The sequence below is a fragment of the Mustela nivalis genome (genome assembly GCF_964662115.1).
Source record: "Mustela nivalis genome assembly, chromosome: 8".
Lineage (NCBI taxonomy): Eukaryota > Metazoa > Chordata > Mammalia > Carnivora > Mustelidae > Mustela > Mustela nivalis.
The window spans coordinates 70,102,079-70,120,351 of NC_139027.1; the positions used below are offsets into that span (position 1 = coordinate 70,102,079).

Genomic DNA, 18,273 nt, shown 5'->3' on the forward strand with positions numbered 1-18,273 from the left:
ATACATTCTCATCCTTATTTTCTCCAAGTTGTGTTTAGTTTTTAAAAAAACTCTGATTCCCTCCTCATTTTCTAGTACGCTAAATAAAAATAATAATTATAATAATAAATAAATAAATAGTCTTTTGGTGGATTAGGGACTTTTCAGAGCCTGTATAACATTTCAGGGCCTTTTTTTTCCCTCTTCACCCCATCCTTAAAGAAAACATACCTGATAATTGTTGCTTATACAATATCTAGGTTCTTGGCCAAATCATTTTAAAATATAGCCATCTGGATGTTTGTACTTGGATGTTCAGTCATTGCTGCTGCAGCTTTTTTTTTTTTTTTAGAAAAATGCATTTATTCTTTTTTTGGCAATTATTATTTCTTAGGTAAAATGAATGATTATATCTTTCGATGATAACATAAAGATAGGTTTAGATTCATCTCCTTAAGGAAGAGCCGTGTGAGAAATTACATAAGACTCCGTTTTATTTATCTTAGCAGCTAATTGAGTATCCCAAGCAAGACATTTAAGCCCATTGTCATCCTCCAAAGCAAAGGGATTTCGTTTCTGTTTCTCTCCCGAAACTGGGAAGCAGTTTCCTCACTTCTGTTCATAGGCCACCTGAGATACTTGAATCCGGCATTCATTTTATCCTAGACACCAAAGTCAGTTTTCCTTGCATTGTGTGCGAGTTTGGTGTTGGCATTTTTTATTTTAGCGTATTTTCCTTGGCAGAGGCCCTGCTCCTGCCTGGGAGCTGATTGAGCTTCCGTAGAGCCAATATGTTTCTCAGTTCTCCAATTTAAATTCTGCCAAGAATTTCCTAACGGTGCCATGAGAAATTCAGCAGCACATAAAACCCCATTCATTAAATAAACAGTTAACTAAGCAACCCTTGGCAAAAGGCTCAACCCATCTGACATTTGAAGCACTAGGGACCTTCCAAAGGAAATAATTAAAGAATGCATTAAGAAGAAATATCTCAGGGCTGAGCAGCCATAATTGAAAAATAACAGTTCACAACCTAGTCTCTATACTTTTTAGGGTCCTTGAAATTAGAAATGAAGAACAGTTATGTATGCTCAGTATTTCATCAAATCTAGGCAGGGCTATATACTTACCCACTCTTAGCATAATCTAAATAAAACAGCTATTGGCATCAGGCTGGAGTTCTACCAACTCAGTGTGATTATAGAGGTAATCTCATTATGCCTCTGATAAATTTAAGATTACAAAGTATTCCTTAATGAATACCTTTTGTTTAGTAGACAAAATCTTTCACGATCCAAATTCATGGGAGATAAGGAATCTAGTTCTGAAATTAAGGAAGTAATCATGTAAACATGGAGATTGGAAGGTGAGTATTTACTACAAAGCATGCTTCTTTACTTTTTAGAGAAGCCACTTATTTATTTAAATGACCAGCATTCCTCTCTTATACATTTAAGATCATAACAGTAACTGTAATGGCTACTCTTTACTCAGTGCCCAAGAGCAAGCACTTAGCACGGTATGTGCTTAAATAATACTACAAAATAAGTGTTAACTTGATTTGAAAAGGGGGAAACTACTTCAGAGAAACTCGGGAATTTTCCCAAGACACTGTAGTTAAGTAGCAGAGCAGGAACTCAAACCTCAGGCTGTTTGAATCTATATTCATATCTGTATCTATACTTATGTATCATATAATGCATTGCCTTCAGATAATATTAAAATTATGGGCCACATTTACATACAACTTCTAGTTTGTAAAATAACTTCATTGTGGATGGGAAAAACAGCAGCATTGGCCCCATTAGTCTTAAAGATCAGCTTCCCTGTTTCCTTTGTGTGTGCTCAGGTAGGGGGTGGTCAAGAAGAAAGGCAAGAGAGGGGATTGATAGTGTGAGTAATCACAAATTTGATAATCTGATCTTGAAATCTCAAGTCAACAGGGCTTAATAGAGTTGTCAGGCTTTTACTGCTGAAGGAAACTTAATTATCATCCCATGCAAAGAAAACAAACAAAAAATTTTACAGTCTATTCCCAGGTCTGGAAAAAAGACATTTAGATTCTGTGTTGTCCACCGCTGAGTAGCCAGACATGAGCTGTGTGTCCTCAGGCAAGCAGCCTAGCCTCTTGAGGACAGCCACAGTAAAGGGGAGTGTGCTGGACTCTCCCCTGCCCTGAGAGTCATTCAGCCTGTCCTCCGGATCTCTCCAACAGGCTGGCCTCCCCTCCTACCATTTTACTGCAAGGAACTCTACCGGCCTTGTGATTATTGAAACAGAATTGGTGTGTTTATAAATTCATTTTTCCCCTAAATTTATTTTTCTCTGGAGTCTCTTTTTCTCTTAGAGAATAGTGTTGCTATTCTCTAAGTAAAAAATAATACAATTTTCTGGCATGAGGCCAGATGTGTTAAGGTCAAAATCATTATAATCACTTATGGATGATAGTTTTACAAATAATTATAACGAGAATGTAATTCTAAGCAAGGTATAATTTCCTTTTGCTATTCAAAAGTCTCTTTAGGGTGCCTGGGTGGCTCAGTCTTTTAAGCGTCTGACTCTTGATTTCAGCTCAGGTAATGGTCTCAGGGTCTAAAATTAAGTCCCATGTTTGGCTCTGTGCTGGCTGTGGAGCATACTTGAGGTTCTCATCTCTCCCTCTGCCCGTTCCCCCTCTCTCTAAAAGAAAAAAAAAATCTCTTTAAGTGAGTTTGAATGAATAATTTGCCACCAACTTTAGTTATCTACATTTTAGAAAGTTAAATCAGAGCAACCAGAATAATTCCATTATATATATTTATCTTATTTATGCAGAAAACAAAATCATATGATGCAAAGTATAAACATTATTAGAATAATTAATGTAAATAGCTTAGTAGGAGAGACTTAACATATCTTGGAACACATTATAGAGATATGATAATTAAATGAAGCGGAACTGGATGAAAGAAAGGGAGAAAACAATAGGATACTCAGGAACAGAAACTTATACAGTATATGGAAGAATTTAAAAATGTGGTAGGCTTTACAAATCAGTAGAAAAAAGAAATTATTCAAAAAATGTGCTAGCTCAAATAAGTAACTAGCTGGGCAGAGGACTCAATTTGGATTTTCATCCTCAAAGAAAATAAAATATTTTCAAAAAGATTATAAAGTTACATACACACACAGAAACATCTAAAAAGTTAAGTAATAAATATTGTACATAACGATATGTTTGTCAAATCTCTTTTGGGGGAGGACTTTCTAAGCTAAAGAGTGATGAGCACAATAAAAAAGTGATAGTAGAATGAAATGGTAAAACTTTGGCATATCCAAATGACATACAGCAAGTCATGGTAAATCAATGAAGAAAGACCGACTATATAGTTAGTATATGGTGTTTTGTATATAGTCATACATCCATGCATACTGTGGACGTCCACATACTAGATGGTATCGTATATACTATAGTGAAGGGCTTTAGAAAAATGTAAAATTAGATGATGGGGAAACTTTACTGAGCTCATGAGCCTGGGAGTACAAACGAACATGAACTGGTTAAATCAGACATAGCATTTGATGCCACTATTTTGTTATAATCAGTTCAAAGATAACCATTCTTGTTTCATGGTAATGTAGGTTCCCTTAAAAAAAAAAAAAAGAAGAATAAGCGACCTCTTGTTCCTCATTGGGACTGGTAGAGGATTTTAAAAGTTTTGGGATAAAGCAGACATGCATCATCCTTATTAGCAGCATCTGCCAGCTTGGAATAAAAGTTTAAACCCTAATTTACGGTGTGTCACATTCTGCAAGATCATGAAGGACTGAAGCTGAAAATATCTTCATCACTTAGGTGCAAAATAGCAGTAAACATTGCAAGTTTATTGTTTCTAGTTAACTTTTCCAGTGTCTTTGTCAGTGCCGTTAGTGGGGGAAATAACTGCGAGATTTTTCCCCCTTAGGAATTTTATTTTTATATTTGAATGTCAGCTTATTGTGAAGCTATCACAATTTTTAAGAAAGAACTGCTTTTAAATCAGTTATGGTTCCTTTTCTGCCATGTTGCTGAAAAGGCGGCTGCTCTTCATTTGTAATTGCTCTAGGGCCTCTCCTGTGCTGCGCCTGTGCTAGAGATGGCTCAATGGTTCATCATTCCATTTGTTTGTTTTTGGACAGAGTCAAAAAAGAACAGAACCCCGAATTCCTCAATACTTGCTCATGAGCAGAGCTTGATACCAACTGAGACTGCCCCTTTGCTTATCTGAGCCTCCGTTTCCTCATCTGAAAACGGAAGAATTGATCTAGCTTTCAGCTTTTTACTTTTCAAAAATGGGCATCTCAAATCTCATGTTACTGAAATAGGTTCATTTTTCCAATCCCGCCCCCACCCCCCTCACACAAGGGCATTACTGAATTACTGAATCTTCAATTTGAGAGAAATAGACATTCTTATGGGGTGGAACTCAAGTCTTCACACACCCAGATTCCACTGAAAGCTTCATTAAATTGAGCTGTTAGCCTCAGGACAACACAGCCTATTTGCTCCCACGGCTGACTTGTACAGATGGTGCCAAGGTTGTCTAGATAACTTTAGGCCCTTCACTGATGATGGAATGAAGGAAGGGCAAAGCGAGAGGGTGTTTTCTTTTGTTTTTCCTTCTTTTCATGGATAAGATGTAGTTGATCATGTTTAATTGGAAGGAAGCAAAAAGATTTTTTTCTCCACATTGCTTTTAAAAAATTGTCATTTTGTGTCCTTTCCAAATTTCAACTTAATTTTGGGATTTGAAATTAATAAGTCATATGCCTTTACTGAGAAACGATGTTTTTGTAGTCTGTTTTTACATTTCCTAATTAGTTTATTTATTTATTAATTAATGGGGAAAGTTGCAATTTAGTTGAAAATTTTATCTGCACATAATCTCTGGATAGTATCAGATTATGGGGAAAAAAAAGAAACACAAACTCTGCTGTTTCCCACTCCCCCCCCCCAAAAAAAACCAACCTTCTTACCTTTCAAAATTCCTTATGTAACTCTCTTTCAAACCAGATTTTCTGAATGCTAGGTATTGTTTTTACGGTGGCACTGGGCTACTTTGAACAGGGCTTGTGCGTTTCCTATTGGCCTCCCCTTCTCTGACTCACGCCCAGCCCATGAATCTCTGCAGCTGGACACATATTTGCCTCCGGTGGGCATATTCAAGGCATAGATGAAACCTTCTGTGGTGTGACGTTCTCAGGAAAGCTAAAATCCCGTCAGTCCCTCAGTTAAGTTCAATGAACTTTTTTTTCACCTTTTTATTATAAGCACATTCTGTGCTAAGCTCTCAGTATAAGAAAGTGAACAGCATTGAAAACTTGACCTTGGGTGGAAGATAGGACAATAATGAGTGCAATGATTTTTTTTATTTTTAAGTGACCACTTTGCCTCTACTCTGCTCTTATAATTGTCTTTTCATGGTGGCAGGAACACTGGAGAAAATCTGTTTAATTTTCTACCTTTTCTAATAATAAAAGAATCCTTTTATCTTTTTCTTTTTCTTTTTTTATTTTTTTGGTTGTAGCCCTTCTGAGCCAAGCTTATAAGTGCTGATATTTGTTTTTAGGCCAAGACATTTTTCATTCCAAATGAGTAAGACCATCTGTGTTTTTTAACCAAGAGCATCTAATTTCTGAAATTATTAAATGTTATTATTGTATGCATATTTGTATTTTGGTGTATATATGGTATATATACATATGTATTATCTGCTTCTCCATCTAGAGATGTATTATATATTCTAATATATGTGTAAAATTTTTCTGGACATCAATTTTAGCAGGTTTGACCTATTGTAAATAAACACATTTATATTAGGTAATGTATAATGTATATAGTTTACACATTACAGATAAATACACTAATAACAAATATTCATGAGAAATTATGAATTTCTGGTTTATCCTAACTGGTTTAAATACTTGTTTATCCTAACATTTTAATTCTAATATTTTATTTTATATATATCCTAATATTATATATTTTCAGAAGACATGCCTGTTGGAAAACTACACTATAGTTCTGGAAACAGAAATAGCCCCATTACTTAAACTGGATTTGAAGAGACTTTCTTTTAAAGATTTTTATTTTATTTATTTATTAAAGAAGGAGAGAGTATAAGCAGGGAGAGTGGCAGAAGGAGAGGGAGAAAAAGGCTCCCCACTGAGCAGGGAGCCTGACGTGGGGCTCCATCCTAAGACCCTGAGTGGAAGGCAAACACATAACTGAGACGAGCCACCCAGGAGCCCCTGACGAGGCACTTTAATCAATAAAGCACAGGAAAACACTCTCCTGCTCTGTTACGATATTTGATTCATTTAGAAGGATTTTAGTAGGACAATTAGAAGGAAAGATATGTAACCCAGAGCAAGATCATCCTTTTGCACAATGACAGATAGCTGTTTGTGAATCTTTTGCTTAGCCACTGTTATCAAAAAGTATAAATGATACTCTAAACGAAAACTATAAGTGAAATTTCCTGAGACAAATGAAGTTTGAAGTTATCATCATTAGCTCTTCACAGTATTTGACATTTTCAGAATAGAAAGCATTCAGCGAGCTCTGTGCCTCCACATATTTGCTGATAAAGGAGGATAATGTTTTCTATCTGCTAGGATGCTTACGAGGAGCAAACACATAAAACATATAAATTTCTTTTAATGGGGTCTGACAGAAAATAAACACTCAAGAACTCTTAGCTGATTCTTGTTGCACTGGTAGTGGTGGTTTGGTTGATGTCTGATGCCATGGAAGTTCTCTCATGAATGAAAGTAAAAGCCCCAGGCTGGCTAGCCTCCTATGTATGTGTTCTGGTTAGGAACCCTCAGCTGTAGAGAAAGGCTGCAAACTGCAAAATACATGCCAGGATACAAAAAGAAGCCCCTGTCAGCTTTGATCTCTCTGATCCTGCTGGTCGCAGCCCTGTTAATTACTGTAAAACACTAAGCAGCCATCTACTTTTACTTTGTACCATGTTAACTGTTACCTTTGTAACAAGTCCATTCATTCGCTCCCAGAATAATAACTTATGTTATGTTAAGTAACTTAGTTACTTATGATAACACTAAGGAGAATAGCTGATATTCTCCTGGGCCCTTCTTCTATGCCAGGCCCTATTGTTAGCACTTCCACTGAAATATAATTTATTATTGACAATACCCCTAATGTGGTAGATAGGATTACTTCATTGTACAGATAAATGAGCCTCTGTGAGGTTGAAAGACTTGCACGAGGTCACAGGACTGCGAGTGGGGGAGCTGCAATTCTCTTTGAAATCTCTAGAGCCAGATTCTTAGCCCTTACTTATTATTATTCCCAAGAATGGAAGAGAACCAAGACTCAGATTAGAATAAGCCATTCGTGATCACAGGGAGGTCACGACTGAGCCTGGATCTCTGAATCACGATTTGACTTTACATGTGTACTCTCCCGGTTAAGATATGAAAAGCCTTGATCAATGCATGTTAATGAATTCAAGAGCCTCATGAAGATTTCTAAGCTGAAACATTTATTTATAACAACAAAAAAGTCATTATTTGAGAAGCAAATGCTTTCTACTGATGCGTGTGTTTCACACACTCCCACTTCCTGTGGAAAGGGCTTTATCTCTCAGCCACCAGTTCTTCAGTACCATCTGTACAAACCTTAGATAGATAGAATCCTTGATGTATGTCTGTGTACCTAAAGATGTAGTGAATATTCTCTTTACCGAATGGATTAGTGTTTCAGAATAGAGAGCAATATCCTGACATCAAAACCACAACCAGAAAAAGCCAGACGATAGAGAAGGACATTTTTTATAAAAGACGTTCAAAGGACGTATTTTACCTTTGTCCCAAATCACATAGAATAAGGGGGAGAAAGCTCAAGGAGTGATATATAGGACCTGGTTTTCCATATATATGTATATATATATATATTTTTTTTTTTTTAGAAATTAAGCAACTGAGAAGTAGAAAGTTTAAGCGAGTTGACTTAGATAAGAGCTTTGTGATTAGGCTATGTCTATACTCTCAAACTTATTTTTTTTCCACCTGTTTATTTCCCTTGCCTTTTAGGACTAATATGAAGATCCAATAAAATACTCAGTGACTATCTACCTCAAATTTCAAGCCTAGTAATATATAAAAATACAGACATATTGCTCCTGTTCTTGCACATTTCAGTGTCAGGGATATTTAAAAAAATATATAGATGACAAAAAATGAAAACACCTCGTCTCTTTCATGTTTTTATCCCTTTGGGATTTATGATTTAAGCCCATGAAGCAGAGAAATGAAATTCAACATTGTGAATTACTCTTCAAAAAAAAAAAAAAAAGGAAAAATCAATATCCCCTCAAAATCTTAATTTTATGAACAAACCCAAATGAGTATGCAATGATACTATCACTAATTGTAAAGTATATAGATATTTTTGAAAGTTGAAACTATTGAATAAATTACAACTTTTGACATAAATAAAAAAGATACATGAGGGCACCTGAGTGGCTCAGTGGGTTAAGCCTTTGCCTTCGGCTCAGGTCATGATCCCAGGGTCCTGGGATCAAGTCCCACATCTGGCTCTCTGCTCAGCAGGGAGCCTGCTTCCCCTCTCTCTCTGCCTATTTCTGATCTCTCTCACTCTGTAAAATAAATAAATAAATAAAATCTTTTTTAAAAAAAAGATATGTGAATAATCATAAGTCATTCAGAATCACATTATCTCAGAAAGAAACAAAAAATAGCTTACATGTGAATTTTTAAAAGATTGGGAGTGCTTGCTGTCTACTTATTATTATAATTGAACTATATTCAGGTCATTTGAAGAGTACGTCTAACTTTGGAAAAGTAGGGTGATTATGAAATCTGGGTCAGATGAAGTAGTAGTGTAGTTGTAAGAGCTATCAGCCTGCCTATCCAAAATTGCTTTTCTGTCTTCTGGAGTTGCCTTTCAAAGAATACAAAATGAGAAGGAAAAAAAGTACATCACACTTCTCCTCAGGATAGTTCTTCTAGGAAAATGACTCTACCTCTGGAGAATTTTAACTCAGGTGTTTTTCATTCTAAAAGTAATTTAAAGCCCCCAATATGAGTTTGCAGGTAAAGTTTTCCAATACACCAGCCATCTTGCCGTTTATAACTGAATACGCACAGCAGCTCCCACATTTTTCTAAAGAAAAAAAAACTAAAAATAGTAGCCTGTTTGTGAGATTAGTCGCAATACGACATTCTGCTTTACATAACTACATTTGTAAATATTCTTAATGTCTATAATCTGAAACTAGGTTAAAAAAGGGGAATAAAGAATTTTATTCAATTCTCAGCAAATATTTACTGAGTGTCTGCTTTGTGCCAGACACTGATCTTGATGGTTGACTATAGTGAGCAAGAACCCTGTCTGTACAAAGCATAAATTCTGGTGGAGACTTTTTTTTTTTTTAATTCCAGGGGTGGGGACAGGCATGGAGGCAGTGTGTGTGTGCCTGGCTAAACCTAAGTTATCTGATCAAAGGAATCCCTACTTTTGTTCTCCATTTTCTTGAACCTCCTTTTCGCCAGGGCTCCAACTTACTCATGAGATTATAAATCACTCGCTAAAATCCTTACCTAGAATTATTCTAACCCTATATCCCTCAACTTCTTTGTAGCTGGTATTGGACTCATGAGGCAATATACCCAACCTTCTACATACTTACTCATGTCAGAAACACCTGACTATTGCGATGCTTCTATTTCATGGGCAATGTGTTAGCATAGGTCAACATTATCATCTGCATCAATTGGGTCAGAGAATACTATCCTTATTCCTGATCAATATTTTTGTCAAGGGAATCTCCAAATAAGGAAGTATAAATCATCAGGGAAAGTAAAAAAACAAAAAACAGAGGCTTGGTTAGCTTGAAAGTCATGGTGAGAGGTTATAAAACTTGGAAACTCATCCACGGAAACCATTTTCTCCACTTCTAAAGATCCCCAAAGAAAGATACTCCTAAGTCAATTTTCCCAAGACTTAGTAGCTCTTTCACTCTTCAAGAAAGTATTCTTAAGAATTAATCTAATTCCCTTTTGTTTTTGCCTAAGTTCATTTTTTTTCTTTTGTTGTCAGTATTTGCTTATTAAACCATTATACATATTTGCTCAAAGAATAATGGATATGGTATTCTTTATAATAATCCTCCCTTCGAGATAAAGATAAACTGAAACACCAGGACTAATAATGAAAAGATGTGACTTCTTTGCTTGGCACAAATCAGCTATAAAAAACCTATTGTATGTGTGTGCTTAATTTCTAAGCATTTCCTTAAAATGAATTAGTTTACATTATTTCTGTCTCTACCAGATGATGAAGAGATGATATTTATTATCAAGTAGTTTGATGTAGTTGGTATTTATTGAAAATCTCACAATGTGCCTGGCATTGGATTGATTGCCTTTATGTAGATTCTCTCACTTACATTCATTTTCTTTAATAATTACAACCATCCTGTAAGGTGTTATCTCCCTAAAAGAGAAAAAAAAAAAATAAGGCTTGTAGAGATCATGCATTTAGGCAATGCTAGCACTGGAATTTGAACTCAGAGAGTCTGATACTAGAGCCTACACTCTTAACCACTGAAAAATAACAGTATTCATTAACAAGTCATATCATGAAATTTATTAGCCACACTGTCGTCTTAGTTAGGTTTTGCTATAGGTTTGCTGTATTGACCAGTTAACTTTATAGCACTTTTAAGCACTAATCAGACACAAGCTGTCCTTTTTTTTCCCCTATTATATAAATATAAATAAATTTCGAACCTGTCAGGGTTGGCTGCTATGAACTTTTGAATGGCGTCTTAAAATATTTTAGATAGTTCTCTGGACAAAGAGAGCTAATTTATTCTTAAGTCAGTATGAAATATGTATTTTGGAAATGTAACTATGCATGGTAGGCATTTTATAGAGACAGGGTATGGTCTCTCTTTATCTTTATCTCAGAATGGCTTCAAGTTTATTAAGGTGATGTGATAGCAGATACACAATATTGGGAGCGCTGCCAGTGGATTTGTCCAGTGCGCCATTTGGAGTCCAAAAAGCCATAGGATTATGAACAAGCAGTCAGAACCACCTAGCCACTTTGGATGAAGTGCCTTGGGAAATGAGAGTACGGGACAAACTTTGTTCCTCATTTGTATACTTTAAAATAAAATGGAACACAAGTAATACAGGTTGAATGGATTTAGAGCCAACATTGTTCCAAAGCTACCCATCATTACTCAAACAGTTGTTAATGTAGGCCATGGGGAAAAGAGAGCTTCTGCATTTTAGTTATATTTTATGATTTTTCTGAGAAAAGTCTGGATGCTTTCTATCTCAACTTGTGATTATCTTGCAAAGTTTATACCCATTGTAGCTATATAGACCATAGACCAGATCCTATATTTTAGGGAACAGTTATACAAAATATCTTATTTCATATACTTTAGTAGTGGGAAAACGGAAATACCTTTACATTTAACAAAGTATAATAACCAACAACAAAAGCAAATATATAAGTTTGAGTTTATACATGCTTGAAATAACGAGAACTGTAATCAGCTACCTTCAAATTATTTGGGACATCTACAACCAGTGTGGATATGTGTACAGACATTATTTGAGTGAAATTAGGTTGGAGTGGTTACTGTTTAATGAGTTGATACTCGAATTTATATAAGCTATCTTATATATCAAATGTGCTAAACATTGTGTTACTTGTGTTGCAAACATGTGTTGCAAGTCACATGAACTGAAGACAAGTTCTAAATATTAATATATGGGCCTGATTTCTCACTGCTATCCTCTGCCCACAGGTTGTATATAAAAATAACGATGTAAGGCTGGAATTATCTCGACTTGCCAAGCAAGGAGACCCTAAGATGAAGATCCACGGAGTGGTGGCATTTAAATGTGAGAATGTTGCAACTTTGGATCCAATCACCTTTGAAACCCCAGAGTCTTTCATCTCTTTGCCTAAATGGAATGCAAAGAAAACGGGCTCCATATCATTTGATTTCCGCACAACAGAGCCAAATGGCCTCATTTTATTTAGCCATGGCAAACCAAGACACCAAAAAGACGCCAAGCACCCTCAGATGATAAAGGTTGACTTCTTTGCTATTGAGATGCTAGATGGCCACCTCTACCTCCTCCTGGACATGGGGTCAGGTACGATAAAAATCAAAGCCCTACAGAAGAAGGTGAATGATGGAGAATGGTATCATGTGGACTTCCAAAGAGATGGACGGTCAGGTAATTTATCATGTTTTCTGTACTCTTTACTTGCTGGAACACTCCTTTCATCCCTCACCAAGGGACATAAAACTAAGAAATACTGAAGATTTGCTGCATTTCTGTCTTTAGGGTAAAAGAAATTCTGTTATTATTTCTGTTTCACATCATATACAAATCAGAAGGAGCTAATTAATCATTATAGTTGGGCATAAAAAACTCCAAATGCTCAAATGGCTTCTGGAATCACTTCTTAAATGAACATTTATTGGATAATCAAGTGCCAAATCTTGCAAGACTTTTTATCTTGAATTTGCAAGTGACAAAATTCAGGGTTCTTGTGTTCTCAATTATTGCTTCTATCATTGAATGTTTGGAGGTGCCTGCAGTGACAAATACAAAATATGAAAAAAGGAAAATTCAACAATCCATGTAGAAAATCCTTAGTTTTATTTTTAATCCTTAGTTTAATTTTTATAGAAGTTGGGTCTGTGTTATCAAAAAACACCTTAATGCCATAACATGGGCATAACTCTGTTGACTTCCAAATAAATTCCTTTTCTAATGAAAGATGTTTAGAACTGAACCAATAGGAATCTTTCCTCTTCCTTTTGCTATGCTTTTCATCCTACGGGTGTGTGTGTGTGTGTATGCCTGTGTTGTGTATGTGTGTACATGCATGTGATTGGGGAAAGGAGGGGGCATTGTAGGCAAGGCCTGAAGAAATAGTATTTACTTACTTTGAAATTTGAGAATGGATTAGGAGGCTTAAGGAATTGACTAGCGTTAGGTTTGTAGGGGCAAAGATTACCCAGGCAGAGGAAATAGCATTTGTAGAAACGAAGGACATGAGAGAGAGAAAGAGAGAGAAGAAGACAAAGAGGGAGAAAGAGAGCAGAAGAGAGAAGCAACTTATTTTAGGTATATAACTATATACTATGTCCTTTTTACTTTCTTCATGTTGTGCTCCCACACTCTAATTGTTCCTCTCACTTACAAATAAAAATTAACTTCTTATAATAGAAGACAGCTGAATTTAGACCTAACTACTCTCCTTCCTTCCCTCCCCAAACTTCCTTATTTACTTACATACCATACTATGCACTCTGGATTTTCCATTAAATATCAGTGTAAGCTTGGCCAAGGCATCTTTTGTGGGTCTGAATTTCTTCCTTCATAAAACATATTGGAAAGAACCTGGCTCTCAGACCTGATTAAGAGGTATCAACAGGGGTGCCTGGGTGGCTCAGTGGGTTAGGCCGCTGCCTTCGGCTCAGGTCATGATCTCAGGGTCCTGGGATCGAGTCCCACATGGGGCTCTCTGCTCAGCAGGGAGCCTGCTTCCTCCTCTCTCTCTCTGCCTACTTGTGATCTCTCTCTGTCAAATAAATAAATAAAATCTTTAAAAAAATTTAAAAAAAAAGAGGTATCAACAGTAATGGGATCTAGGATTCTATATTTTTGCAAAGCTTTGACTTCCAGCTGATGATCAATGTAGACCAGAGAACACTTAGTGCCTCTTTCAGATTCAGTCATCTGTGATCACCATCCTATTTTAGGAAGGCCATGCTGCAGTCCTGAAGTGAGTGCTCCTTTCATAGACCCCCTTGTCACTCGTGTCCTCCCAGCATCCCTCTGCAGAACTGTGTCCTGTTTAACTTTTAGTCATGCCTTGTTTTCCTGCTTATCAATCAAAAATATTGTGATTGACATCCTACTTTTTTTTCCCAAAAAAATAGAAAAATGGAACAAATGGGAATTTAGAGGGACCCAGGGCTGAGGGTAGAAAATTGAAGGAAGGTCAGAACCCATTGCTCTGGTCCTCAGACTCTCAGAGACGATTTCAAATTCATCCCTTCCTGGAAACTGTGGTCTCCCTCCCTCCCTTTCCCTTCCTCCCCCAGATTTCCCTGAAATCTTCCACAGGGAAGATTAGTTGCCACTCTGTGCTATCTATACTTTTATCAGTTCTGTTATCTTAGATGACTGAGTATAGACAACTTTTTTTTTGCCTGCTGCATTATACTGATTCCATTAGAAATTAGATTCCTCTTTTTTTTTTTTTCCTGATTTAAGCTGAGAAGTGTACATTAAGGGGAATACAAAAATATAGCGATGGAGTACTTCCCTTTCACTTCCTCCAGCCTGTTTGTACCAGAGTTAGCAGTTAATTGGCTACTTAGGAACTTCCAAACAGAAGTCTAAAAAAGAGGAATGGAGGGGCGCCTGGGTGGCTCAGTGGGTTAAAGCCTCTGCCTGGCTCAGGTCATGATCCCAGGGTCCAAGGATTAAGCCTGGCATCCAGGCTCTCTGCTCAGCAGGGAGCCTGCTTCCTCCCATCTCTCTCTGCCTGCATCTCTGCCTACTTATGATCGCTATCTGTCAAATAGATAAATAAAATCTTAAAAAAAAAAAGAAGAAGAAGAAGAATGGAGCATGGACTTATGCTTTGAATACTAACTTCTGGATGATATAGTTTGGTTTAAAATGCCCCTAGAATTAAATTTTTAAATCACTCTCACATATGTGTACGTAGATGTTAGATTTCCTAAAAATTTATTTTTATTTGTTTATTTATTTATTGAGAGACATAGAAATAACAAGCACAAGCCAGGGAAAGGGCAAGGGAGAGAATCTCAAGCAGACTCCACACTCAAACCAATGTACAAATTGATCTCACGACCCTTAGGTCATGACCCGAGTTGAGTCAAGTGTTGGATGCTTAACTGAACCACCCAGTTTTCATAATAATTTAAAACATAACTGATTAGATTAAGTGGACTTTAAAAAAAGATTTTATTTATTTATTTGATAAAGAGGGAGTAGGAGTGGGGGCAGAAAACAGAGGGAGAGGGAGAAGCAGACTCCGCACTGAGCAGGGAGTCCGATTCAGATCTCAAAGTGGGGCTCAATGCAGGACTTATCCCAGGACCCTGAGATCATGACCTGAGCTAAAGGCAGACACTTAACCAGCTGAGCCACCCAGATGCCCCATAAAGTGGACATCTTTTGGAAGTTCAGAGGAGCAAAGTTACCATACTTCAGATCAGTTATATTTTATTCACCTAGAAATGAGGTATTTTATTAACTGTATGAAGAAATAAATGGTTAGTGTCAAAACTTTAATAAATACAAACAATGTCTAACAGAAAACAAAACCAGCCATTACTCATTTGATAGTGGTAATTTATTCTAGTCTTAAGTGTTGATGTGGTCTAGTTAGATTCCCAAGTTCCTTGGATGACCTATTACAATAAGAATTGGATAAATGCCTTAATCCTCAGGCCAAATAAAATCCACTTTTTTTTCTCTTTAAGTTCTTTAGTTCTCCAAAATTGCCAATAGTTTCTTAAGTACCCTTTTTGCACCCTCATTGGAAAAGGTCAAAAGCAGAGAATATTTGTGTTAAAGCTCAATGCTGGATGGGAAGATGAGAGAGGGATGCCTTTAGACAGTATAATTTACCTTAAGAAAATAAGACATGATATTTTTGTTGGAATCCAAAGGAAAGATTGTTAGTATGCTCAGTGATATGAAGCTAGTAAGGTACTTTTATGCAATTACAATTTCAGATTAGTGAATTGAGACAAACAGTGTAAAAACCAAAGCTTATTCACTACACCAAGTTCTGCCCTTTACTAAATTGAAAGAAAAGAGAGCTCATTTTATGTTGGCCTAGCTCAAGGGAATTTAATGTAATGTTAATAACTACAGCTGTTAATATTTTATATATAGTATTTTAATTAAGTTCTATATTTGCACACTACATTGGTTTGGTATAAAGCAGCCTTTTAAAAATTGAATGAATAGCTCTACTAGCTTCTTTTTTACTTAAAGGATATTTCTGAGTTAGGTCGGTGAAATACTTAGATTTATAGCTCAGTTAAAACTAAGAAACATAGAATTTGAAGAAATAATTCGTTTTATCCATTTTTCACACCAGTTATATTCAGAGGCTATATGAAAATTAGTCTTATTATAACATGGGACAATGATACCTCTAAGACAAGAGGTCAGTGTGGGCTGCTTTCTGACTCATGGATGATGAAGGTTGCCCGGGATACTCTTCAGCTGAATATTTAAAAATATTTGATGAGCCATTTTCTCTGTTATTAAAGTAAAGGGAGCTTAGGGCTGGGAATTCTTCTTCCTGATATTGACCATACTAAAGTTAGTAGGAGTGAAGCCATGGCCATTAATTTGATGCCAGTAACTAATGGTTACCTCCCTCTGTAGGGTTAAAACCATATTTGGTGGACAGACTAAATTTTTAATATTCTCTAAGCAATCTACAAAAGAAACTTATTATGGAAGGGAATATCTTAATTATGTTTTCACCTACAGGTCCTGGTACTTTCTTGTGCAATAGAAGTTGTTTAATAAATATTTGGTACAAGGAAAAATAAAGAATAAAAATAGGTGAATGGCTTAGTGCCAACCCACCCCTAATATTCTAAAACTAGCAGTAGTATCATCTTTACATTTGAAGAGTAATCGCACTCTTTTAGTTTTAATGCAAGTTTTTTAGGAATTTACCTTACTTCCTGAAAACCATTTACACAATATAATACACAATATAAGATTACAGGTGCTGCCCTTTTTTATGAATACAAAGCCATCCTCCAGGCCCAGGTGTCCAAAAAAAAAAAAAAAAAAAAATCACAGTGAGGAAGTTACATAATTGTTAGAGAAACTATGGAACTATGGTAAGCCTGACAAAAATGACAAGCTCTTAGGAGAACAGAACTGCTATCTTTGCTTGTTCATGAGGTCGCTATATCATTTAACAAACATGTAGGTATAAGGAAAATTAAGGGAAGGTGTTCACTTCTTTCTGAGGGCTGAGATATGCAGTCACAGTAAGCATGCTAATGACGAGGAAGATTGTCACCTGCACTGCCTATCTTTCTGTCACTTTGCCCTTCAGTACTTTGTTCACGAAAAGATGGATATATGAGCCCCTTGTTTGGTGAGAAATACTGTCTTCAGATGAATTTCTAGAACCCCATTGTCAGCACAATTAATTGTATTGTGCTGTACCTCCCTTCTGTTCTGTAACCTGGAAAAGAAACATTGTATTTCCACTTTGCTACTGTTGGCCACAACTGCTCTCTTGGTACAGTATAGCTTCTTCCTTTGCCTGCTCAGTCTGTGACCAGTGACATGGGGCTTGATAGGCTGAGCCATGAATGGCCTTTTCAGATCTGGGTTAGACTGGCAAAGGAGGAACCATACAAAGTGCAGGCATGATTTCCTGGTCAGAGTGTATGACCTGAGTGCTGCAAAAAGTGAGTATCTTCCCTGGATAGCTTAGCTACTTAACAGAGCAAAATCCCTAAGTTACTGAGTTAATAAATATGATTGAGGAGGTTCATTACTCTGCAAACTTTGCAGGACTTAGAGCTGATGGCTCCTTACCAGCCACTCTTCCCTTTCCAGAGTTCTCCTTTCTGTGTCCTTTGCTCCCAAACTTAACACAAAATAACCGTGTCTGGGTATTTAGCTAAAGTGTGAATTGTAGTAAAATTAGGATGAGGTTAATGACTGTTTTCTTGGTGCATGGATATTGTTTAAATTTGCATTAAACTCTTTGGCTCAGTCAAAGGTATCCTCTCAAGTATTTTTACAGCAAACTGCCAGTAATTTTTTTTTTTTTTTTTTTTTTTTGCAAACCATCATTGCACATTGAAATAAAAGAGAAAACTCATTATTATTGTCAAATTCTGCTTATGTACAGCAGGGTACAGCAGATTGTATCGGTGGTTATTCATGGGTAAGCCTACATTTAACAGCTAAGAAACCATTGAGATTGAATTGAAGTCATAGAGTTCCAGTTTAAGAACTAGAAATTACAGTGGGAAAGGCACAAGGCTCTCCCCAGAGCACATAATTAGAGGTTTATAGTAATCACGGTTTGATGTGAACAGCACTTTCTAGCTATCTATTACCAGAACTGATTTCTGTGTATACCATTCATGAATCACCACACTTAAACATTTCTACTTGAACAACCATTAGACAATTTCTCGGTTTAGGTCTTGA

The 18,273-nt window shown here is 36.4% G+C and overlaps 1 protein-coding gene across 31 annotated transcripts in view; it reads left to right on the forward strand.

The window, feature by feature from the left end:
- NRXN1 (neurexin 1) overlaps window positions 1–18,273 on the forward strand; it is a 1,174,729-nt gene that overhangs the window by 506,308 nt on the left and 650,148 nt on the right. For all 31 annotated transcript variants that reach the window (XM_082745351.1, XM_082745353.1, XM_082745378.1 and 28 more), the window contains one exon: window positions 11,814–12,252. In XM_082745351.1, the coding sequence (XP_082601477.1) occupies window positions 11,814–12,252 (439 nt within the window). The remainder of the gene's footprint in view (window positions 1–11,813; window positions 12,253–18,273) is intronic.